This window comes from Pimephales promelas, chromosome 17, assembly GCF_988280905.1.
Source record: "Pimephales promelas chromosome 17, fPimPro1.hap1.1, whole genome shotgun sequence".
NCBI classification, from domain to species: domain Eukaryota; kingdom Metazoa; phylum Chordata; class Actinopteri; order Cypriniformes; family Leuciscidae; genus Pimephales; species Pimephales promelas.
In genome coordinates this window covers 24,064,614-24,091,207 of record NC_142785.1, presented here as the reverse complement: position 1 = coordinate 24,091,207, position 26,594 = coordinate 24,064,614, and the positions used below count along the sequence as shown (strand labels likewise).

Sequence of the window (26,594 nt, the reverse complement as noted above, 5' to 3'; positions counted from 1 at the left end):
GACTGGAGATTTGACTGCGTGTACAGACACGCGGAATGACGCGGGCGTTAATGGCGTAGACATATACGCATACACGCGGATACACGCGGATAGCTCAAAATGCGTAGAGATAACACGCCACCTGGCGCGAAAGTGGCGTATATGTTTACGCAAAAGTCATGATGTCATGTTGACTTTTTAATGTTTTTGAAAGAGGCTTCTTATGCTCACCAGAGCTGCATTTATTTGATCAGAAATGCAGTAAAAACAGTAAAATTGTGAATTATTATTACAATTCTAAATAAATGTCTTCTATGTTAATATCTTTTAAAATGTAATTTATTCATGTAATGGTAAAGCTGAATTTTCAGCAACGTTACTCTAGTCTTCAGTGTCACATGATCTTTGGCGCTCAAGAAACATTTTAAACTTAATCTTTTTCAGGATTCTTTGATTAATAGAAACTGTAAAAGAAGTTTGAAATATAAATATAAATCTTTACAGTCACTTTTCATTAAGTAATGCATTCTTGGTGTAGCTACATTCATTAAAAAACTATAATACATAATTAATTATGTATAATACATAATTAAAAACAACGTTTATTATTACATTCCCCTACACAGAGTGCATGAAAAGAGTCAGACAAAAAATTAATTCTGTTGTCATGAGACTAACCGTTAAAGTTTCCAGTACACTGCTGTCTACCGTGGTGCCCAGTGTAAAAGGTCCAGCTTCCACTTTTCTTAAACTCTCCTTCACCTCCATCAAGCTAAGCTCCACCTCCACTCGTCGACGCTCTGCCTCACGACACGTCTCCTCCATCTGCTTCAGACGAGCCTCCAGAGAGGCCTGCTGGGTGGGGTCTATGAAAGTTATAATCAAAAACATTTTTTTAGCATTTAACATGCACACTGACAGTATCAGCACTAAATAAAAGTATATCAAGTTTTATAAAATTAGCAAACATTAGCAGCATGAAAATAATCCAAAGTTAGAACAACATAAGGGTTGATAAAAAATGACTAAACTATTTTTTTTTTTGTGAACTATTGCTTTAACATGAGTGTTTCCTAACATGACCATTAGGTGTCACTGCAGTACCTTGACAGGAGTTTAGTTCTTCTTTCACCTCTCGTCTATCTTTCCTCAGTGCGGCCAGAATGTTTTTAACCTCCTCCCTCTCTCGCTCCAGCCGGTCTCTATCGTCGGTGTAACGTCTCACGTCGGCCTCCGTCCTGTTCTTCCCAAATTTCACCTCAACCGACCCTGGAGCTGCTAAACAAGAGGAGCATATAGGAGTCATGACCTACATTCACATTCTGCATGTACACTCACCTAAAGGATTATTAAGAACACCTGTTCAATTCATCATTAATGAAATGATCTAATCAACCAATCACATGGCAGTTGCTTCAATGCATTTAGTGGTGTGATCCTGGTCAACACAATCTCCTGAACTCCAACCTGAATTTCAGGATGGGAAAGAAAGGTGATTTGAGCAATTTTGAGCGTGGCATGGTTGTTGGTGCCAGACGGGCCGGTCTGAGTATTTCACAATCTGCTCAGTTACTGGAATTTTCATGTACAACCATTTCTAGGGTTTACAAAAAATGGTGTGAAAAAGGGAAAAACATCCAGTATGTGGCAGTCCTGTGGGCAAAAATGCCTTGTTGATGCTAGAGGTCAGAGGAGAATGGGCCGACTGATTCAAGCTGATAGAAGAGCAACTTTGAATGAAATAAACACTCGTTACAACCGAGGTATGAAGCAAAGCATTTGTGAAGCCACAACACACACAACCTTGAGGCGGATGGGCTACAACAGCAGAAGACCCAACCGGGTACCACTCATCTCCTCTACAAATAGGAAAAGGAGGCTACAATTTGCAAGAGCTCACCAAAATTGGACAGTTGAAGACTGGAAAAATGTTGCCTGGTCTGATGAGTCTCGATTTCGGTTGAGACATTCAGATGGTAGAGTCAGAATTTGGCGTAAACAGAATGAGAACATGGATCCATCACGCCTTGTTACCACTGTGTAGGCTGGTGGTGGTGGTGTAATGGTGTGGGGGATGTTTTCTTGGCACACTTTAGGCCCCTTAGTGCCAATTGGGCCTACCTGAGCATTGTTTCTGACCATGTCCATCCCTTTATGGCCATCATGTACCCATCCTCTGATGGCTACTTCCAACAGGATAATGCACCATGTCACAAAGCTCGAATCATTTCAAATTGGTTACTTGAACACTGTACTAAAATGGCCCCCACAGTCACCAGATCTCAACCCAATAGAGCATCTTTGGGATGTAGTGGAACGGGAGCTTCGTGCTTTGGATGTGCATCCCACAAATCTCCATCAACATCAAGATGCTATCCTATCAATATGGGCCAACATTTCTAAAGAACGCTTTCAGCACCTTGTTGAATCAATGCCACGTAGAATTAAGGCAGTTCTGAAGGCGAAAGGGGGTCAAACACAGTATTAGTATGGTGTTCCTAATAATCCTTTAGATGAGTGTATACTCACTTGCGTGCATGGTTGGGAAAAATCAATAACATTTTTGTAGGTCTGCATTACAGCTGAAGGCTCTCACCTGCTGGAGAGAACTTGAGCCTATCGAGAAGTCTGTCCGCGCTGGCGGCTCTTCCTCTGGAGGTGGGAGGACTCTGGGGCATCTGGGGTAGGGTTTGGGTTTGGTGTGACAAAGAGGCCCTCTTTTGGTTTTGCTGACTAAGGAAACTGATTTTTTGAGGCTGGACGCACAGGTTGGGGGCTGGAGAGGGATCCGCGTCCACTCTTGGGGCTCCAGGTGTAGGGTCCAGGATCTCTGTGCTGCTTGGTAGTGAAGTTTCATATTCAGACTGTTTTAGAAGAGACAAACATTCAGCAAACATTGTGCTACTGTGGCCTTGGTAACACATTAGAATCCAATTTATAATTCTTAGTAAAAAAGAGTTGCGACAAATGTTTTCATCTATATTGTGACATTCATCTGAGTGTAACAGGTTATTGATGAAGAAAGATGTAGGACAGGAACTTGTTTCTAAGCATTGGCTGTTTCTTGTATTTTGAGATGTGGGCTTGCAGGGGTGGAATATAAATGATTAGTGATGTCTTGCAATATCTCATCAGAGTGAAGTCTGTCATTTTAACAGGAAGATCCAGTGTTAAAAAAAGAAACATACATGGATTTTTTCATTTTCAACTAGATCTATGAACATGCATTTAGAAAATAACAAGGGTGAATTTCCATTGCATCTAATCTTAACCTCTTGAGGCTGTAGCTGATCATGTTCTGGAGCAGCTGAGGGACTGAGCTCTGTCTGTACGGTGTTGGACATCTGGGGTGACACACTGCCCGAGCTCGTGTGCAGGAAGGAGCGAACCGGGATCAGATCCAGATAGACTCTCTCCTTCCCGTTCTCTTCAGCGCTTGCTGTTCCCTCCTCGCTGCCATTCTGAACTTCTTGAACCTCCTACATCAGGAGAGAGGAACAGTATCAGAGAGAGATTATTGAATTTGGATGGCCTGCAGGGTTACAAAAACACAACACTGTCACAGCAATGACTTCCTGCCACTCGTATTATTTCTGGCCCACTGCTAAGTGAATCTTCGACTGTCCTGAGTCTATGACTCAGAATAAACACAGCTGCAATAAAGTGGGATGTGTAGATTTATGACAAAATCATTGCAAGTGTGTTTCACTCACCTCCTGTTCATTCTCTGTGGATGCCACATCATCGTATATGTCATCACAGGTATAGGGGTCTGACGGAGGGCTGTCTGTGTATGTGTTGGGCTCTGAGTACCTCCTCTGCATTAAACTGACACAAACACACAAATCAGGCTTAAAAATCTCCAAAAAGCAAACAAATCTATCATAAGATCACAAGTCACATTGGCCACTTTTATGGTACATTTATAGTGATTTTTTGTAATTTTGGATATTCATAGGCCATAGGATATAGTTCAAATTTTCTCCTTTTGTGCACCATAAAAAGAAACCCATGCAGGTTTAGTGTATGTTAATAGTGTATGTTAATTTAACTACTGATGTGCAGGAAGTAACTTACTACATGGATGTCTTGGCAGCGTTGACAATACTGCATATTCTCTCTGAGTTCACATAGTCGTAGGTGAGATCTTCCGGCTCTGTTTTAGTGCCGGTTTGTGACAGTATGAGCCCGAGCCAGTGGCCCATATCAGCGGAGGATTTAGCCTGGAAGGAAAAAGGAGGATATTTAATCATCAATACCCTGCTGAGATATTCAGATACTTTAACAAGCGCAAATAGGAAGTCTGCTATTGACTTCATTCTGGCCTGAAGATGGCAGTCACGTTGAAGTTTATATTGAATCCTCACTATCCCATGCAGTAATTCTGTCCCCTCTGTCTTTGTTTACCGAGATGTGTCTTACTGAAAACTGATGATAAACAACTCAAGAATGAAGGCGGGATAACTTTATGAGCTGTGACCCAAAATAGGTACACAAAGAAATACAAAAATACACTACCATACCATGTGACACTGAAGACTGGAGTGCTGGCTGCTGAAAATCTGTCAACACTGACATCTTACATTGTAATATTTCACAATATTACTGTTTTTACTGCAAATTTTATCAAATAAATACATCTTTGGTATGCATAAGAGACTTCAATTAAAAACATTCAAAATCATACCGCCCCGAACTTTTGAACGAATGGCAAGAGGTTTTAGCTTTTATTCATTTCCAGGATATGAATTCTTGATATTAACAATTACATTTTTCGATGTCAACAATTTAATTGTTAATATCAACAACTGACTAGTTGATATCAACTATTGAATTCTTGATATCAAAAAATGTAAGTGTTGATATCTGTAATTATATTTTCACTAGTGAAATGTCATCATAGGCTGCCATTCAAAATAAATTGTTGATATCAGGAATTGATTTTTTACTAGTAGAAATGTCATTTTTGATATCAATAATTACATTGTTACTAGTAAAAATGTGAATTCCTGATATCAATAATTAAATTGTCACTAGTTGAAATGTCTATTCTTGATATCAACAATTCAATTGGTACTAGTAAAAATTATCATTTTTAATATCTGAAAATTTATTTCTGATATCAATATTATTTCAGATATCCAAAATGGCTTTCTGACTAGTAACAATTAACATAGTCACTAGTAAAAATTTAATTATTGATATCAAAAATGAACATTGTTACTAGTAGCAATTCAATAGTGGATTTCAAGAATAGACATTTCAACTAGTAACAATTTAATTATTGATATCAAAAATAAAGGTTTTTACTAGTAATAATTGTATTTCTGATATGTGAAATTGGAATTTCAACTAGTAAGAAATCAATTCTTGATATCAACAATTGGTTTTGAATGGCAGCTTATGGGGACATTTCACTAGTGAAAATATAATTGTTGATATCAAGAATGACATTTTTGATATCAAGAATGACATTTTTGATAACAAAAAATTTTAATTCTTGATATCAAAAATGTAATTCTTGATATCAAGAATTTAATTGTTGATATCAACAATTAAATTCTTGATATCAAAAAATGTAATTCTTGATATCAAGAATGTAATTGTTGATATCAAGAATTCATATCCTGGAGATGAATAAAAGCTAAAACGGCTTGCCATAGAAGCATAGGCTACATTATTTGTGTAGCATACACTGTAAATACTAGCTGTGAAGATTGCAAAGTTGTAGACACCAGAACTAAATGGAGAGGGAAATTTCACACATCTCAGAAATCTCATTCAGACTAATGGACTGATGCCAAGATACATGGGGGCATCAGACAGTGAGACTGGGAAAAACAGTGGCTCATCATGAGAGTGTAAAGGATTACTAATCTGTGACCTTGGAACTTCCGGTTTTCTGCAGCTTCCTGGTCCAGCTCTAACTGGAACAAATATTTCTTCTGTACAGATCTGTTATACACCACCGATTGCCAACAGTTCATTTTCTGAATGAGTATTGCACAAAAAAATGCAAAGCACTCACAAGCTACAGTACTTGCAGTATAAATAAGAGCACTCGCGAGGAAGAAGCAATCACAGAATTTGCCAAGGTTTGCTAAGGACTTTGGAAGATATTCAGTTTTGTTTGAGATACTTAAGCAAGCTAGAACTGTATATTCTGTTTAATGTCTGTGAAATAGCTCAGTTTAGATGGACAGAAATTCACTAATGCATCTTTATATCACTGACTGTATGATGTTGCTGTGTCATACTTCAATGAGTTTGTTGTTGTGCTATTATAGACTTATTTTCCACAGTCTGTTGTTGTGGTATCATCTCTTTCAGATCTCTAAAATGCATTATGGAAACAAAATGAACCGTGGTTGGATGTCGGTCAGATGATCACTTCCTGTCAGTGGGCAGAACAAGCTGCACAAGTCTTGCTATGCAGGACTTTAGTAATGAACATCATTGATCTCTACTCACTTCTAGGATTGCAAGCTCCTCTCCATCCATTTGGATGCGGAATGAGTACAGGTGTTCAGGGCTGGGGTCTGGCAGAACCATGCACCCCTCGAGAGACAGTGGCTGCTGGGACACTTTGCTCCTGCTTTTGTCAGTGTAGATCCAAAGCTGCCTGTCCTTCACTGAGCACCACCGGCTTCTCCAATGAGCGTTCACCAGGACATTAAGGTAGCCTGGAAAAAGAGTAATAAACATGAACATTTTAGACTGTGAAGGAGTTTTAAAAGCTGGCCAAATAAATTTTGTGATGGTTTGTTACCTGACGGATCCACAGACTTCTCTGGACTTTCCAAAGAGGAAATCTTCTTTTTACCAATGTTCATAAGGTTACTAAACTTGCCGTATTTCTTCTTAACTACAGTTAAAATGACAATTAAAAGGTAAATATTATATATATGATTATACTATATATTATAATCTGGTATTTAAATATTTTGTTCAAAAGTTTGGGGTTATATGATGTTTTAATGTGTATGAAAGAAGTCTCTTATGCTCACCAAGGCGACATTTTATTTATTATTTATTTATTTATTTTTTAAAATTTTTTTTTACATAGTGTATACATTTAAGAATACAAGGAAAACCAGACAATACACCAAGGCGACATTTTGATCAAAAATAAATTAAAGGTAGGAATATTGTGACATATTATTACAATTTAGAACAACTGTTTTCTATTTAACTACTTATTTTAAATTTCATTTATTCCTGTGATGATAAAGCTGAATTTTCAGCTTTAGAGTCACGTGATCCTTCAAAAATCATTCTAATATGCTGATTTGGTCCTGGAGAAAGATTTTTTAATATCAATATTGAAAACAGTTGTGTTGCTTAATTTTTTTTTTTTTTTTTTTTTTTTTTTGTAAACTGCGATACTGTTTTTCAGGAATCAGCATTTATTTGAATTATTTTACATCAGGATAATGTCTTTACTGTCATTTTTGATCAATTGTATGCATAAAATAAATAAATTATTAAAAAAAAAATCTTATTGACCCCAAACTTATGAATGGTATATAGTATAAATCAATGAAGCTTCTACTCTGGAAGTGTGTGTTGAGCCAGCCATGTTTCTGTTGCATGTTTCTTTTAAAAATGAAGTTGTATACACAGTTATTAAAAAATATTATTGACACTAAGCTTACAGCGGTATGGTCGCATACTGATTTGATGTTCATCTTCAACACTACGAGCATCTTCAAGTCACTTCCAGTGTAAAGCTAAAATGAGCAGTGGCATCTAAAAGAAGGGCTGAAACAGTCCACTCTCACCATCTTTGTTTTCCAGGTTCTCTGCGTGACTGTCTGTGCTGCTGCCACTCTCAGATGCCACTGAGTATCTCTCGCTCAGCTCACCCTGGCAGAAAAGGTAGAACTTTTTAGCTTAACCTGACTCAGAGACAAAATTGGGATCAGGGAATAAACGGCAATCTGTTATACCTTAGTACAGATGAGTGTTGGAGAGTCGGTTACATCAGATCCCGCAGTATTTTTCGGACTAATTTCCTGAATAACCTGAAGAAGATGGAACTAGTTACTAGGCTGTAACAAACACTGCTTTACCGGTAATTGTTCATCCATATGGGATGATTGCCCCTCACCTTCAGCCACTGTTCGGCCTGCTCTTTGCTCTGAAGTCCCAGGACAATGGCCTCTCCACCCAGCGGGGTTATTTTCAGCTTGTGTTCTTTCCTTTTCGTTTGCTTCTCTTTGTAGATAACACTGCAGCCAAGCAAACTGATATCCAGCAGAGGAGTCTGATCCTTTGAGCTTTTGTAGCACTGAATGCAGTACCAGCCAGAAAAATCGGATTAATTTTTGGAGGTTTTTACAGCCAAATTTAAGAATGATATATCATTCGTAATAGAACTTCATTAAAATTGTGGATATAGTGGTAAATGTAAACATAAAACTATTGTAGCACAAATAGTAGAGCATGGCGCTAGCAAAACCAAGGTAATTGGTTCGAATCCCAAGAAATGCATGAAGTGATAAAATGTAAACACTGAATGCAATGTAAGTCACTTTAGATAAAGTGTCTGCGATATGCATAATCGTAAAATGTTCAAACCCCCCTTTTTTTTAATTTTTGATGTCAAAATGTGGGATGGAGCTTGGTTTTTATTCACTGGAAAATGACTGATTCATGAACAATTCCATGACTGTTGGATGAAGGAAATAGGAATGTCATTTCAAGTTAAATTTTGACTATAGATTAGAAAAAACATTTTTTGAATAATTTTCAACAATAAATCATACACACGTAGACCAGAAGTGTTCATTAAGAAAATAAATATAGTATATTTTACTTTAGGTTGACTTTAAATGATCTGTTTGAAGGACATTTAAAAAAGTTAAAAGCATATGTTGAAGTAAATTACTACCAGTATTAGTAAGAAATATAAACACTTGATTTCAAACACCCGGATCTGTGTAAACATTCCTATCATAGATCAGCAATGGGTGGGATATGGGTGTCACTGACATAAGCAATGATGTCACCTACCAGGAGACGATGTTCACGAATGACACACAGCTGTTTAGCCCACTGGCCGAGCCACTTCTTCCTCCAGAGGAAGGCACAGATCCGTGCATCCTTCATTAGCTCGATGGATGCCTCAGGAGATGGCCACTGGTGCTGTGCTGTGGACTTGCCCTTCGTCACTTCTTCCTCATCATACGACTCATATGAACTGCTCACTGGCTCTGTATCTTCTGTATATGTGAAACATGAGAAAAATGCGAGTCAATAAAGAAAAAGGAGAGGATAGGGATAATCTAATTGTTCATTCTCATTACCACTGAACTGGAGCAAATGACAGTAAAAACCTAACTCACTGCAAATTCTCCCTGCAAAATCAGATTCGTAAAGAAATAGTTCATTCAGAAAATGACTGTTCTGTTGTTACAGTCCAGAATGATTTGTCTTCCGTGGAAAATAAAGGGAACAACAAGAGGGTTAGAGAATGATGACGAATTTTATAACTGAATTGTATGAGCTTTTTAAACAAAGTTAGTCTAGACGAGTAGGAGAAACAAACAGATTTAGAGTTGTTATTGAAATTATTCAGCGTCCAAAGAAAATCTTTCAGTCTGCAATGAACAGATCAAATAAAAGTAATTGAATAGCTCAACACTACAAATGTTTCAAGTGCAAATGCAACCTTGAATGACTTCTGCAGTCTCAAAATGATTCAACACCCTGAATAGAATCCCTCACAACAGCAACGAATCAAGGGCTTCATTAGTTGCACCAGGTGTGCTTGAGCTAGAACACATGAAATATCTGAACGTGCTATGGGTTTGTTGAGTGTCGCATTTGACTGCACGTTAGACATATGGCTAAGTCAAAAGAATGGTCCAAAAAGTTAAAAGAAGGTATCAACCATCACAAACAAGTGACAGGATACAAAAAGATAGCGAAGGTAATACAGACACCGTTGGGCGCACAGTTCACAAGTTCAAAGTTAAAGGAACAGTGGTTACACTACCTGGAGGGGCAGAAAAAAGAAGCAATCAATGGCTGAAAACAGATTTCTGAGAAGGCAGGTTCAGAAAAACCCTCGAGTGACCGCAAAAGACCTGTAGCAAGACTTGGTGATAACAGGCATGGAGGTTTCAGCTTTCACAGTAAGGCATGTACTAAATGCATATACGGTTTTAATGTCATTATTCCAAGACATACACCACAACTGACCCAAAAGCACAAGAAAAGTCGGCTCCAATTTGCTCAAAATCATATAAATAAGCCACATCAGCGTGTAGAAGGCAAGATATATCTTAGTGCATTTTACTTGTACTAAGTATCAGGAAACCCTAGGAGAAAATGTCATGTCGTCAGCGAGGAAGCTGAAGCTTGCGTCATTGGACCTTCCAACAGAACAATAATCCCAAGCAAATTCCACCAATTGTAAGATTCTACAGTGGCCATCACAGTCACCTGCCTTGAACCCCATAAAAAATATCTTGTGTGATTTGAAAGCGGTGGTTGCAGCAACCAAACCCAATAATATTACTGAACTGGAGGTCATTGCTCATGAGGATTGGGCTAAGATTCCGGAGACATGCTGCCAGAAGTTGGTGTCTGATTTGCAGAGGGTCAACACAGCAAAATTATGTTCTACTAAGTACTAAAAATGTTTTCCATGAAGGGGTTGAACAATTATGAGACTGAAGAAGTCATTAAAAGTTGCATTTTTAATTGAATTTAAGGGGAACCACTTAAAACATTTGTTGTGTTGAGGGAATTCAATTACCTTTGTTTGATTTGTTCAAATTTTTGCCAATAAACCTGATTTGCAATGGGGGTTGAATAATTTTTATTATAACCTTTGATCAGTGTCGTGATATATATTAATAATATTAATATGTTTATCACTGCACATGCACATTAATAAAATGTATTATATTACATTATTGCAATATAATTATCATATTATTTATTATAATTATTACATTTACAGATGTTATATAGTACATACTACATTATATATATATAGAGAGAGAGGGAGGGGCTAAAAAAATGTGAAAGTGCATATGTGCGGCATGCTCTAAAGCCAGCAAGAACGTGCAAAGTCAGCGGCCTCAAGTTTAGATACATTAAACAATGAGGTTTTCTCAGAGCCGTGCACTTCGCCGTAGCCAAAAAAGTTAGAGCGGTTTCTTTGTTTTTCTCTCCTGATGCACATTGAGAGAAACAGAGATAGATACCCCGAGTGATCACAGCATAGACCACAGTGTTTGAAGCTTCTATGCGTTTCCTGCCCCCTGTGATGATGGCAAAGCAACCAAAATCTACAGAAACACAGGAGCACAATAAAAGGGGAAATGCAATAAGGGAGGAAGAGAAAAAAATCAGGTGAGAAGCTACAGATAGTGAAACATTTATGTGGCTGACATGTCACATGAAAGAAACAGGAAGAAGTAAGTGTTTTAAGTGCATTTTGAATGAGAATTGTTTGTTAGAATTGCATAAAATCAATATTACCATCTTGGACTGCACTAAATATTTGTGTCTTGTGGTTGTAATGCTTGAATTGTTTTAGGGCTTATTCACTGTCAGAACGTAATCCTAAACCACGTGGTTTGGCTTGATATCAGCTGCCGAAACAAGTGCCGAAACATCTCAGATTTTGGCCCCGTGCATCCCTTGTGTGTTGATATTACACAGCACAGCTGCATAATAATTCCTCTGTATCCTTTGACCAAAATGAGACGTCATTTTCCGAAGAATATTGTAAATGATTGTCCCCTCGCTGGGCTGAACTTTCCACCTCCAGCCAAATGCCCCATCACTGTTGGCCCCATTTCCTGGGTTCACGGTCAATCTTCCGTCACTGCGTGTCCAGAGCCAGAGGACTGGTTACTGCTGAACAAAGACCTTCACTGTATTCTGAGTTCCCTGCCTGCAGGCTTCTCTGTACCACAGTAAAGCTGTAGATTACAGTGGGACTGAGCTAAAACGGAGCACTCAATGTCCACAGGTTCACTCTCATAGGACAAGAGCGACAATAATAATAATGAGAACTTAGTCACTAATCAGTAACCCAGTCAGGTTAAATAGTGATTTGACATGAACATCAAAGAAAAAATCACCAATAGAAGATAATTTGCATGTAGGGGACCTTTAGGCCCAAATAGAGACGTACCATTGATGCTTATAGGGTCATAGGGTTGTGGATCTTCATAGTAACTTTCAGGCACTAAAGATGCTGGAGCAGGAGCTGGTGGAAGAGGAAAGGGCTCCCTCCCAAGGTTGCACTGAGAAAAAACAGAAAGTTGCGATGTCAACATTCTCATTATTTATCAAATAATAATGCAATTTTGATGTATTTCCAATTAAAAATGGAGTTACAGTTGGGTGCAGTCTCCTGAATGTGAGTTTACAATCAACTGTTCAGAGGTGGAGCAATTAAATATATAACTAAAATAACAATAATAATAAATATTCATTATTGCACTTTTTTAAATAGTATAAAATATAAAAAACTGAAAAAAAATATATAGCCTATATATATTGTCATTGAAAAGTCTCAAAGTCTCCTTTTTAAAATTTTAGCTGCGCATAAAAAACAATTGTCTCACAAATTTTGCGGCATCTACAGCTTTTCAGATTGGAATTTATAGAGACCACCAATGAAACTATATAAAACAATTATCGGCTAATAACAATGGGCAACCAAGATCAGAGCACGATTAAAAAATCACATAGATATGATTTGTTCACAATAAGTACAAATAACCAGAAATGTGTATTAAGAAAAAAATTGTCAATTTCAGAAGGGAATAACAAGACTAAACATCCTTGGTCAGCCAGCATTACCACATGATGCTGGTCAAATAGTTTCCCTAAGTTTTGCTAATTAGCTTTAACGATGCTAGTCCATTAGCTAGACCACCAAAAACCATCATAAACCAGCCTGTTCCAGCATGGAAATCTATCTTTTCAGCAGAGTTAATTAAAATAACGTGCAAAGCACACACAACCACATGCTGCATCTGAGCTGAATATCTCTAATACATTCTCATGTAATGACTCAGATAGATGATGACTCCCCAGATATGAGCCTGACTGGTCAATTCTGCACCTGTCTTTCATGTGGGCTTTTCTCTCTGACCGAAGGGGGATTCTTCCTCGAAACTGATATCTTCCTGACCTCAGCCCTGCTCAGCTACAATAGGAATTCCACACATGTTTGCCTGCAGGAGTAATGGTTTTAAAAGGGTGTGGAGCTAGCTATGAGGTTTCCCAAATCAGCCTGTTCATAACATTACTAAATTCCCCGATGATACCCACAATGCAATGACAGCCCCTGGGCAAACAGAGAACTGATCCTCTCCTCATCACACCAAAAACACACTAATGGACACACAGGGATGATGAGGGTTAGTGGTAGCTTGTGAACCATAAAGTTGAATGATGGCAAGAGGTTACAGACAAGCGGCTGGGAAAATCTCCTTTCGCTTGTATTTTACTTGTACTAAGTGGTTTGATTGAAACCTCCTGCTTGACTTGATGTGCTTGTGCTTCTCAAAAGCAGAAGTGAGGCGAACGGGCAGGCTAATAGCAAGGCATATAAATATAAACAACTGGATGTCAAGGACACAGGATGTCGAACGTAAAAGCTCTGCTGCGATAAGTGATGCAGAGCAAGAGTAAAAGACACATTCAAGTGGGACCAATGGTTAGTGTTTTGGTGGGAAAATAAGAACAGCCTCACACAGGAGGAGGATACGGATTGAACTGTGTAGAAAGTATTGTATTTCTTACATCGACCCCAACATTTCTCACTTCATCCCACCCTCGCTCTTCTAGACTCAACATTAAATCTTTGAAACAGGAAAAAAACTGGGCTGAGTTCTCAGGCATCAGACATGTTTAAAAAGAAAAAGAGGGCATTTCAGGGAAGCGTCAAACTCAGTTTTGCTTCTTCTCCGGCCACTGGCGAGGATCAAGACCATGTCCACGTCCCAGAATAACCGTAACACCAGTGAGATCTGTTTATATGCTGCTAAGTGCTTGTAAAAATCACTGTGAGTAAAAGAAAAATCCTTAAATCTCAGTACTGTACGTTGAGACTGAACTCCACCCCAGGCTTGTTTTCATATTCTAATCCATAAATCATACCATCTTCTGCTTGAAAAGACAAAAGTAAATGTAGTCTATATAGGAAAGATTTCAAGTCTAAGGCATAAATAATGATAAAGCACCAGTCTTTTGGATAAAAAGTAAAAAAATGCAAGTGGGCAAGAGACCAAAAGAACACCCAGAACATGGAAAATCCCCCACTCCCATGCCAAAAATTCAGTCAAGAAAAAAATGTAACTCACCAGGGCCAAAACACTTCTGAGGTAAAGAGGGGTACTGAAGGAAAATAATCTTTTAGCTTTATTTAAAAACAGGAGTGGCTCTCTGAACTGTCATCATTCATGTATTGGTTTCTGAGTCATTACAGACGAAAACACTGCTAAAACTGATAAAAACAAGTCTATTGTGGAAAGAAATTATTTAATTCAATTCCTTAATCAAATCAACTTAAATTAAATTGCATTAATCCAGCATTATATTGGAACATAATTGCTTTCAGGACTAGTGCCGACAATCTTCCACTACTATTTTGAAGTCTGTGGCCTCTTTGCTATTTTAGTGTCGCTATTTTTAGTGCGGCAAGTAGCTGTGAGAGCACACTTCTGTTTACAGGTCAAACCTAAACACAAACACTAACTTGAATGTAGTCTAACTTTATGGTTCTGGGTACGGACAGGCAGGATAGAGGTGTTATGGGGCCTCCCTGCAGTTTGGGTCAGAGCAGAGACGGAAATGAGGAAGAACAAGCAGAAGAGTCAACTGGACTTCTGAGAGTACGGGTAGAAGAGAGCATTTTCACCATAGACAGGGCTGTCCTGGGGCAAAACTGTGAGTATTTCCGTGCTCTCTTCCGCTCTGGGATGAAGGATAGCCAGCTAAACGAGTTCCACCTGCAGGGAGGCCTGAAAGCGAGGGGCTTCCTCATAGCCATGGCGGTTTTCAGAGGTGAGCGCCCTGCTATACAAGACCCAGATGAGATCGTGGAGGCCGCAGAGTGTGCAGCTTTCCTCCAAGTGGACATTCTAGTCGAGCACTTGATAGATCTTCTTGATATCGACAACTGCATTCTTTTGTACCACACGGCCTCGGTGTACGGCTTGTGGAGGTTGTTTCAGAGCGCTGCGGTGTTCATCCGCGATGCTTACACAGACCTGCAAGACATGGTCAAGGCACTCCCAGAGGAGCTGATCTGCTACGTGGAGTCGCTTTCACCAACATCGTATGTCTGTCTAGCGACTCATTCCCCGTCCATGAAACTGCTGCAGGACTGCTACAGGACGGTGTTTTACCTCGATGAAGAACCGGGTACTTGGAAATACCTGACTGATCTGCCAACAGAAGCCAGCACCTCCATGGCCGGGGTGGCCATCGCGGGGAACCGGTTGTATATCGTTGGAGGAGTGCGGGGAGTTAGCAAGGAAACTGTGGACTTGAGCTTCTGTTATGATACAGAAACCAACACTTGGAGTGTGTTTGATGGTCCTCAGCAGTCCAGGTATAACTTTACCCTAGTGGGTCAGGATGGACACTTATATGCCATCGGAGGAGAATTCGACAAAAAGATTATGTCCTCGGTAGAAGCATGTGATGTTTCCACAGGCACGTGGACATTTTGTAAGAACGCGCCTCGTCCTGTGGCTTCGCCGGCTAGCGCTGTAGCCAGGCGTAGGATATTTGTATGTTTCTGGAAGTCTCCAGATACAACAGACATTTATGAATATGCGCCTAAAAATGATGAATGGACGCTGGTCACCACTATGGTCAAGCCTCAGAGTTACGGACACTGCATGGTGGCTCATGGCGACAACCTGTACGTCATGAGGAACGGCCCATGTGATGACTTCCTGCGCTGCCTCATGGACTGCTACAACATCACTACGGGTCAATGGACGGCCATGCCAGGACATTACGTCAATAGCAGGGGTGCCCTCTTCACAGCTATGGTGAGGGGGAACTCTGCGTTCACCGTCAACCGCAATTTGACCCTGGAATATGTCATTTGTGGTGACAAGTGGAAGCCTCGCAGACAGATGACTGGCTTTCCAAAAAGTGGCTCGCTTTGGACCTGCTTACTTAGACTGCCCAAGAACAAAGACACACAGGAGGAACGTGATGCAGAGGAAGCATTGGAGACGAATGCCAATGTGGAATGTGTGGAAGATTTGGTAGAGGCTAATCATCCACCTTAGGGATTGTGGATCAATCCGTTCTTTCATTTGCAATTGTAATTAAAAGTTCCAAAACTGAAAATGCTGTTGTTATTTACTTATCCTTATACCTTTCTTTTTTTCTATTGAGCCCATAGGAAGATATTTTAAATAATACATTGTACTCTATATTCCACACAATGAAAGAAAATGAGGAAATGCAACGTGAGTGGCAGGTACATTTAAAATATTTCTCCTTTTTTGTTCCACAGAAGAAAGAAAGCCAGATTTAGAACACGCGAGAGTGAGTATTAGACGATATGACATTATATATGCATAAGACAGTCTGACAGAAGGTAAATTAATCTAATATTATAAACAATAAATAAACCTTTTTTCAAATAAATTGTCTACTCTATGGCAAATGAGAGAAACACTTATTTAAATGGGGGTGAACACATCTACCGACTCTCATTCCTACACATATGCACACGTGTCCGTGCTCTAACTGCGGTTCTCCAGCCTCTATAAACAGCTCCCCAAACGCTTGTGCAGCTGCTGTTAATCAGACCCAGTACCCCGCAGATGGGTCTGAAGTTCAAAGTCTTCTCACTGGAGAGCTTTAATGCTCTCTCCATCATCCTGTCTGTCTGTATGTCTGACTGACTGCAAACTCCCACAGCAACCTAGGATTGATACAGGCGCTAAAAAGTATTCCTCACATTTTTCTCTTAAAAAAAAATGATGTGATCTTTCAAGGTGATTACTGTTTCTAATCAAGGCCGATTATCAAACTGCAGGACTAGTTATGTGGCTTGTGTGTGGCTTATAAACAAAAACAGAGTATTTTTGAGCGTGGGAAACAGATACATAACAGATATGTGGTGAGTAAAAAGACCCAAATGAAAGTAGACGGCAGATAATAAAAGACATCATGATTACAGTGTCTTGCATTGTAGTAGTTAGTGTGATTAAAAAAGATAGGGCTGTGAGATATAACATAAGACATTATATATGTAGGCTTCATCAAAATGTTTGATACTTTTGATAATATTCAATATACTGTACATCACAATCAGGGCTTGACATCAGTGCCTACGAGCCCGCTAAATGTGGGTGGATTTCAGCAGTGCCGTGTAACATAACTAAATAACTAAAATTTCCAAAAATGTTGTCCAGTGAAAATGCTGAGGTCCAGATGTACGTACATTTGCGAACACGTAAAAAACACGAAATAGCGTCATGGCCAAGACGCAGAAAGCGCTTGATGTGAAACCGGAGTGAGCGTGTTATGTACCAAACCTGCAGTTAATCAGGTAATCAGCGGCCGTTCCCAACCACTGTACCCTAAATTGCGTGTATTTAAATGTTCAACTGGCCTCCTACTCTCACTGGTCATCCTGTCCTGATGCCAATAATTGTAATGTAGCGGGGAGTTTAACAACTGCTGGTATGGAATGTGAACGCTTTGATGTCATCTTTGATTTCCACCAGTAACTGTAATTTTGCGAAGCTGCTTAATTTGTAACGCTTAATGATTTAGTTTTCACTCAACTGAAAAAGTGTGATTCTTATGGCAAAAATCTTCTAGGCTCGTCTCCTTAGCCTGTCTTCGTCTTGCTCGGATTACTGCTGCCATTTCACCAGTAGGTAGTATATTGTATATTGCAGAATTTAGTATATTGCAGAATTTTCGGCGGAAACTAGAGGCGCTTTCACTGGCTTTTTCTTTACATAGCGCGGAATACATAAGTAGGCACAGTTTATGCTTCCCCTTCCATCTCTTTATGTGACACTCCCACTTTCCCCTTGACCATCCCATGAATGTGTAACCCCTTCACCCGGGTCCTACTCGACCCGGGCCTCGAACCCGGGTCTCCAGCATGAGAGTCAGGCGCTCTAACAAGGAGGCTAAAGACTGCAGCCACTAGCATCTGTCGCTAGAGCGCCTATTGAGATCGGGGAGTGAGGTTTACTCGCACAGCAACTACTAGCTGGCCTCCGTTACAAATGCATACGCAGAACACGAAAAGTGCATTTTGCCATTTTCAGTTCCCGCGACAGGCAGTCTGCGCTTTCATCTTGGTGTGTCCTGTTCGCACATATCTCGCCCTGGTTTTAAGCGCACTTGTTGGCGCGAAAGCGTTAGTACATCTGACCTTGAGTGGCTAGTAACTTTGGAAAACCACTAGCCACAGTGGCTTGTGAGCAAAAAAGTTAATGTCAAGCCCAAACCCCCATTATTTCCTCTGCAATGGCTCCTTTCAACCAAACTAACGGCTCCTCTAACAACAATAATAATGCTAATTATTATTATTATTATAACCAAATCTCCTATTCTTAAAACACTGATTATTGAATCATTGAATCACTGAATTTTGACTCAATGAATTGAAACTGCTGAAAATGACTATACAGTCTATTGTCAATACACTATATCGCCCAAGCCTAAAAGTAGATTACATTTAGCATAGCATTTGTCTTACTAACATCTTCAGACACATTAGGTTTGAAATCGAACTGTGTTGGTTGTTGTTGGATATTTTTTTTTTCTTTGTGTGAATGCTTTGTTTAAATGAGGTTGAAATGATGCTGAGGGTCGCTCACTGGTCTAGGAGGCGGCGGCTCTGGTGGGCTCTGGTGTTTTCCTGGTTCTCCATTGGCTTCTGGTCTGTGGTCTGACAAACATATAGATTTTCACACAGAACAACAGTGGCCGTTAATGAATAGATCAGATACATTTCAAAGGGTTCATCATGTGCATCAAAAATAAGCATGTGTATGCAAGCAACAAGTAGACATAATATTTCTGCTGTTCGGCTCGGTTCTGGTATCAATAGTTAGCCTGCGGCAGTCTCTTAGAGCTGTCCCATCAGACATTCCTTCAACTTCCTCTCCAAACGGTAACATCTGGGTTGCTGTAGGAACGCAAGGCAAATACCAAACCCGCACAGCGAGGGCTAAGAGTCACCAAGGAGTCAGGACGCCATCAAGTGATACTTTTTACTGAAATTCAATTCAATTCTCACCACTTACATTTCCCTGTTGGTCTACGTGAGCTTATATGATGTTTCACATTTGTGACTCATTGAGGATAATTTTTATTATGGATTTATCAGGTTGATTTATAAGGTTGTGGACATTTTCACATATGGGCAGGAAATTATGGAATCACATTGTAAAAAGTCGCTCTTCACAACACTGAAACTCAAAGGGTTGCTCCTGATATAAGCCTTTTTAAATTTTGTTTATTTAAATGGTGCCAATGCAGTTTAGTCATGCATGTATCTTCTGGATATGTAGACAACTGCGATGTGAATGTTAAGTCTGGTTTTATTGTTCCTCTCATTCTTTAGTGAAATCTAAACAAAGCAGCTTGGCCTCAGATGGGGGTCTGGCAAAAAGAGCGAGAGGAGGAGAGGAGTTACTGAGAAACAGACAGGAAATGGTGAGGAGTGGGGGATGGGGGGGGGGATCTTAACACTTCAACCATAACCCAATCACCCCTCTAAACATGACACATTCACAGCAGCGCTGTCAAACAGCAAGATAAACCACTGTGATATGTGAGAGACATGTTTGCAGGTTAGGGGATATTTTCATCCTCACACCTGCAAAAGTTATACAAGTTAATTATAGAGAATATAATAGACTCACCTTTGTCTGTTCGGTCTTGGTTTTGACCTGTGACGATGACCTTGTTCATGTAGATGTATTCTTCATCCTCTCCTGCAAAATAACCAATATTAAAGACTGGATTATGGATTTGAACCATAACATTGTTTTGTTTTTTTTTTTGAATAAAAGTTTTTGCTGCAGGAACCCAAAAAGTATTTGGGGACTTTAACACATGAAAAACATTATTTTTTTTAAGAAGTTGCAATTTCATACAAGTTCGTATAATGCGATTAGTAGGAAAGCATATGATTTGTAAAAAACAAACAAAACAAAAAACCTAACCCACCCATAAACATAAGTGTCATTGAGGAATGTGCTAGAATGAGATATTCATACATACAAATCCATACAAACTTAAAATGGTTGTAAAAAAAAAAAATTAAAGGGATAGTTCATCCAAAAATGAAAATTCTGTCATCATTAACTTACCCTAAAGTTCTTCCAAAACATGATGAATTTCTTTTTTCTGCTGAACACAAAAGAAGATTTTTTTGAAGAAAGCTGGTATGTTAACAAATAATGGGAAAAATATATCATCATTTGTGTTCAGCAGAAGAAAGAAATTCATACAGGTTTGGAACAACTTTAGGGTGAGTAAATCATGACAGAATTTACATTTTTGGGTGAACTATTTCTTTAAGTGAGCTTTAGATGATGTCAAAGACAATCATTTTTGTTTTATTTTTTATGGAGAAATGAGTATGTACAATATCCAATAATGACCAATATCAGTAAACGAAGTTTATAGGTTTTAAATGATAAAACAATACATATACTGTTCGAATTGAAGACAAAAAGTAAATTTGCACATTTTATCATTGGTCAAACATTAGTAAAACATGTTTATAGTTAAAGGGACACTCCACCCATTTGCATTAAGCTTTGCATTGTTAGAAACCCAGTTATACTATTGAGTGGTCGTGCAACACTCTCTCTATTACCTGAGACGAGAGAAATCCGCTATTTACCTTTTTCACTTCCTCCCACAATGATGCAAAAATCGTCATTTTAAGTCATTGTAGGAAGAAGTGTAAGAGGGGGGGGGGGGATTTCTGTAAAGACTTCTAGCGCTAGTTCCCACCCTTTCAAACCCGCCCATAGGGGGTTGGACCTAATGGACCTAAACAGACACAGATCAGTGCCAGTACATTTGCTTTCTGCAGTCACCATTCATTGTTTACATGCACACCTTTTGTTTCAATTTGACTGAATTCATTCTGATTGGTGAATCTGAATGTAGTGTTAACGTGAACGCTAAACAAGTGATTGGTTGATGTGCGTTTTAACATAGTTAGGAAATTCCCATTCCTCCGTGACAGATACGAGACCGGTGCGTCTCACAGGTGTCGCTCATCGGTAATCACGCCACCGGCCTCGCACCACTCTCCCGCGGCCCTCACTCGTCCTGCTCGCCACATTAAACACAATAAATGGCGACTTTAGAACGCAAAAGCCGAAACCCGGACATTTTGGGCGATCTCGAAACACATTTTCGGGTAGACTCATCACGGAGACTCACTAGACTTGTTGTTTAACTACTGCGCTCTGTTACCGGTAGGCGTGGCCTCCTAGGGCAGCGAAGCAAGTGCATTCTGGGAGTTGTTGTCTTTCATCCACATAAGCCAAAAATACATTTTCTGGCTTTTCTCAGTCTAGAAAGCTCCAAATTCAAAAATAATTTCACATTTCTTCTACATAAATGACCCATTTTAAATATACATTCATCTTTCCAGAGGTGGAGTATCCCTTTAATGTGATGATCTACACCTGTGGTTTTTCTGCTAGGACACCTGTGCGAACATGAGGAACTTTGCTTATTTATGCAATAAATGTGGGGCCTAAATGTCCAAATACTTTTTAGACCACTGAATGTGAACTTGCAGGAGTAAAGATACTCATTTAACCTTGCCTGGACTTGCCAAAGACTTCTTTGACTTTTCATCCCCCTCCTTCTCGTATTCAATGCTTTTTCAGATTCTGGACGCTTTCATCCCTCACGTATTTTACTGAACATGTAATAGATTTCTGTTATGGAGAAGAACAGTGAGAGTTTTGTCTCACACTTCTCTTGTGTAAGGGTCCAAAGGCATCTCTAGTGCCCCTCCTTCTGTACACATCAAAGGCAGGCCAGTGGGACACATAGAGAGGTCATATTCTATCATAATAAAAGTGCTGATTTAGTCTCAGCCTGTGGGAGATGGATTTACAGCTTGCTTGGCAACAAGATCATTTAAGAATTTTTTGGGGATCTTCGCAATTTTTCAGAAGAACTAAATGAAGCATAAAAGATAAAATGTGGCAATCCACAGGTAACAAAGCTTAGATGTGTTTTTGAAGGGGAAATAAAACCCTGTGATGAAACAAAAACATGTTTCGATGGTACAGTGAAAACAGATTGGGATTTGGAGGATGGAAATGAAAGTTATTTATAAGCTGCTACTAAAAGGAAGTTAGTGTCCCTAGAGGATAAAAACAGCCTTGGAAAATGATACAGCTTGAAGCCAGGGGAGGAAGTGCACAAGCCCGAGACCAGAACATGAAAAGCCTACAGCCATGCTTGTGTGAAGAAAGAAGCAAATGGATGGACCAAAATAACAGGCTCCTTAATAAGACATAACAGAGCAGCTTCTCTAAACAACACATAGGTTTTGTGTTGCTCCCCATGAGAACAATTGTGCTACAAGTGTATGCTGAAATGAATAAATATGTATGAAACGGTCATTTTTGTTGGGCCTTTTTTTTACTGACAAGAGTAAACAGAGAAGGGACATCACAGTCTTTTTCAGGTGGAAAACCTGATTCAACGTAAAACAAAATAAAAATAAATGCGGACACCTCAAATCAGTGGGAAATTGCCAACTAATGTCTGTAAAATCATTATGTAAACTATCATTTAAAAAGAAAAAAGTCATTACTTTTATTAGCAAGGATGCCTTAAATTGATCAAAGAAGGCATGTAATGTTACAAAAGATTTCTAATTCAAATAAATGTTGTTTTTCTATTTCTTCATATTCATCTGTGGTTAACATATATATTAAGAAACACTGCCCTGATAATAATAAGAAATGTTTATTGAGCAGCAAATCAGGATATTAGAATAATTTCTGAAGGATCATGTGACACTGAAGACTGAAGTAATGATGTTGAAAATGCAGCTTTTTTACTGTATGTTTGATCAAATGAATCCAGCCTTGGTTAGTCTAGACATTATACTGTTATGTATGTACCATTGGAAGACTTGTACGATTGCAGCAGCTCATTCACGAGGCCCTTCTGTACTGTGGCATTTCCACTCAGCTTCTCTCCATCCAGGATCTTCAGGAACCTCTGCAGCTGCTCCAACAGCTGTGACAGCACTGCACACACACACACATACACACCAATTAGTTTAAGTAATAAATAACATCATCATGTCAGTGCATTAGATCTCACGTGCTGAACTTTGATTTCGAGTAAATACCACTTATGCTGATTACAAAATAGTTAGTTACAGTAAAAATAATACATTCTTGATAAGTTCAGAATTATCTCCAATCTAGCAACTCAAATGAAGCAGTTTTCAATCAGTTGAAAATTATCAATGCCTGGATAGCACACAAGTGAATCACTTGTGCCTGCCAAGCAGTGCTTCACTAACCTTGAAAGCGATTGCTGTATATTACACACAATAAACCAAGTAGGTTTCCAACTATTTCCTCATTATGTAAAATACTCTAATTGTTTTGCTAATTGTTGATAACATCCATATTATTTAGCCTGTTGTGTTTGTGTGTAGCTAGTTAGCAGCAGCTTAAGTGAAGGATAACGGCATGGGTTGTTGAGAGAGTCAGTGTGGGGTGAATGATGAGGCTTTGTCACTCTACCCACACTGACTCTCCCAACATACCATGACGTATCCTTGTCACTCAACCCACACACCCTCAGGGGTCAGCAGCAAACTAGGCATCCCAGTCTGGACTATGAGAGCCATACTTTGTTTTTCTCCTCTCATGAATCACACTGCCTTACAACAGACATGACCTTAGTGGATACAAGCTCAAAAAAGGAAATGAAACAGAAAATATAGATTCATATGTGCCATTGACATCTCATAAAAACTCCACATAAGGCTATCAAGAAATGGTGCATGCAAAAACAAAAAAACTATCAAACTCCTTTAAACCACATTCCATTCGGTCCAATAAAAATATGCCATTTGTCTTCGTTTTGTGCTATATAAAAGGACAAATGAGTGAGTGCTGGTTGTTAGTTAACTTATTCACAATCACTCTCCTGTTCGTTTAAATATTTGGTCATCATACTTAAAGGGAGACTCCACTTTTTTTTGGAAATAGGCTCATTTTACCACTCCCCCAGAGTTAAACAGTTGAGGTTTACCGTTTTCGAAATCCATTCAGCCGATTTTCTGATATTTAGAAGAATATCAGTTTGGTCTCATTGACTTCCATAGTAGGAAAAAAATATACTATGGAAGTCAATGAGACCAGAAACGGTCTGGTTACTGATATTCTTCTAAACATCAGAAAATCAGCTGAATACATTCGAAAATGGTAAACCCAACTGTTTAACTCTGGGGGAGTGGTAAAATGAGCCTATTTACAAAAAAAGTGGAGTATCCCTTTAAAATTTCGGACTCAAATGACATTTATGTAATGCAACAATGACACGAAGATGAGAGATTACATCTCAAGAATTCACATTTTGAGCAATTATAAATAATTTTAAATAAATAGTAGCATCTTAAAAACTGAAAGTTGTGGTCCAGGATGCTATTTGGTCAACAGAGGATTCCAGCCATGCATGCTACAACAAGTTCCTGAATCAACATCTTTGTTGATCCGGGATCACCTTTTCAATCAACCAATCATATTTGAGGGACAAGATTACAGTTTATGTCAAGTTTAGGCTTAACCATGGATGAAGTACTTAGACATCAGTGTTATTCACCTTTCATTACCCTTTGATTTTAGGGAAAAGTTATGGGTAGGGTTAGTTTAGGGGTAGGTATTGGTAAGTACTACATTTTGGGACAGTTGATCCAGGATCAACAAAATATGTCTTACTCGGCAACATCCATTCACCTAGATGTGTATATCATTGCACAGTACAGCACAGATATATTAACTATTAACTGAAACACTAGGTGCATTTACATGTCAGGGACTACATTATTTATATTGTCATTATATTTTATAAAAAAATAAACAACACACTTGCTGTTTGGAATATATTCGGAAATAAAGAGGTTTCAGGCCCTTGACTATAAAAACCCTTTAGTCCATTTACAGTCCAGCCTCTTGTACCTTCCTGGTTAAATATAAACTTCTCTAGTTTCTAAACTAGTGAGATGACCTATACAACTATTCAACCCATGTTGTTGTTTCTCTTATGGCTTCTACAGTGAGGATGTTTACTTTCCTCTAACTGTGGAACAGTAGTGTTTTTCCCTGCCTTTAGGAAGTATAGGCCCAGTTCAGTTTGGTGATGCAACTCTAGGCAATATCCACAAGCAGTGTCCCTACCAGATGATCTGCTGTTCGGACAATGGATAGGGAAGAATGAATGCCATTAAATAATGAAGATTTTCTGTGAATGTTTCACTGTAAAAAAATATTGTTGGTTTAACTTAAAAAAGTAAGTAACCTGATTGCCTTAAAATTTTAAGTTGATTGAACTGGAAAAAGTGAGTTAATACAATGAAGGAGATTGATTTAATCATCAGAAACTCAAAATAATAAGTTATCTCAACTAAATAAATTATTTAAGTAGATTTGACAAAAGAAAAAGTGTTGTGATAGCAAATCTTGAAAATATATGTTTTACAGTGTTCAGTAACACTGGATTACCAGTGGCAGATAACCAGTTTCTTTTAGCATGCACAATGAGCTGAATAACATTTATTTATAGATTGTTGAAATTTCAAGCGGTGATACTAGTGTTATATGGATCTAAATCTTTACCAACGTTTTTTACACACACACACATATATATTTATACTTAAAAAAAATCACATTACATGAACAGCAAAACAGCTACCAATTAAAAATGGCGAAACATTAATTTAAACTCAAACTGATGCTAAAAACAACAACTGACATGTCCTTTGTCAGAACAATCATTTCCATATATGTCTGTAGCAGATATGTATCTGTTTTTAGCTTTGAAATCGACACCATCAAGATAAGTGTCATACACGTTGCTGCTGCTATAATGATGAAGTTGTCTACTAATATGTTATAGTCTACAAGTATTATTAGTAAGTCAGTGGTAATAGTGACACCTCTGCAATTACTGAGAGTTAGACATGCTTCGAGACATGTTAAGCACAATAGGAAGTCATAGCTTAAGGAGGGCAGGATTTATTTGAAAATTCTTGTCCGCCTCCTCAGAGAGAGATAACATCTATCCATCTATCTCTGCATGAATAAATAGCTCCTGAGAATACCTCCTGTATGAAAGATAAAATCCCAGACAAAGACATCAAACATATTTACAAGTTCACTAGACATAACATGCAAGTGTGTTCAATGTTCATTTTTTCCTCAATTATATTCAATATCTTCTTATATTTAGTTCATTGATAGGTGAATCATCTTTATGAAGATAATTACGTATCCCAAGTTTTAAAAATGTTACTTGATGGCATTACTATTTGTTGGAATGTGTTCATAAAATGTGGTTCTAACACATAA

General features: G+C 38.6%; 2 protein-coding genes across 4 annotated transcripts in view; one reads left to right on the top strand and one right to left on the bottom strand.

Annotated features, from left to right (window-relative positions):
* Positions 1-26,594, bottom strand: part of afap1l2 (actin filament associated protein 1 like 2) — a 44,903-nt gene that overhangs the window by 1,873 nt on the left and 16,436 nt on the right. The window contains exons 2-18 of one of the 3 annotated variants that reach the window (XM_089122215.1): positions 23,130-23,258; positions 19,881-19,952; positions 18,831-18,901; positions 12,137-12,248; positions 11,199-11,282; positions 8,995-9,203; positions 8,090-8,269; positions 7,929-8,003; positions 7,761-7,845; positions 6,749-6,844; positions 6,451-6,662; positions 4,057-4,202; positions 3,693-3,807; positions 3,252-3,458; positions 2,576-2,843; positions 1,084-1,257; positions 658-845 (exon numbers count right to left, since the gene is read on the bottom strand). In XM_089122215.1, the coding sequence (XP_088978341.1) occupies positions 658-845; positions 1,084-1,257; positions 2,576-2,843; positions 3,252-3,458; positions 3,693-3,807; positions 4,057-4,202; positions 6,451-6,662; positions 6,749-6,844; positions 7,761-7,845; positions 7,929-8,003; positions 8,090-8,269; positions 8,995-9,203; positions 11,199-11,282; positions 12,137-12,248; positions 18,831-18,901; positions 19,881-19,952; positions 23,130-23,258 (2,423 nt within the window). The remainder of the gene's footprint in view (positions 1-657; positions 846-1,083; positions 1,258-2,575; positions 2,844-3,251; positions 3,459-3,692; positions 3,808-4,056; positions 4,203-6,450; positions 6,663-6,748; positions 6,845-7,760; positions 7,846-7,928; positions 8,004-8,089; positions 8,270-8,994; positions 9,204-11,198; positions 11,283-12,136; positions 12,249-18,830; positions 18,902-19,880; positions 19,953-23,129; positions 23,259-26,594) is intronic. The other 2 variants (XM_039664998.2, XM_039664997.2) reach the window with 2 other exon arrangements.
* LOC120474587 (kelch repeat and BTB domain-containing protein 13) lies at positions 14,589-16,305 on the top strand. The gene has a single exon (XM_039665000.2). It carries the CDS (start codon positions 14,733-14,735, stop codon positions 16,263-16,265), a length of 1,533 nt encoding a protein of 510 aa, XP_039520934.2. The 5' UTR covers positions 14,589-14,732; the 3' UTR covers positions 16,266-16,305.

Excerpts from the sequence above, each read along its gene's own strand:
- LOC120474587 (XM_039665000.2), top strand. The coding sequence starts at position 14,733 with ATGGTTCTGGGTACGGACAGGCAGGATAGAGGTGTTATGGGGCCTCCC.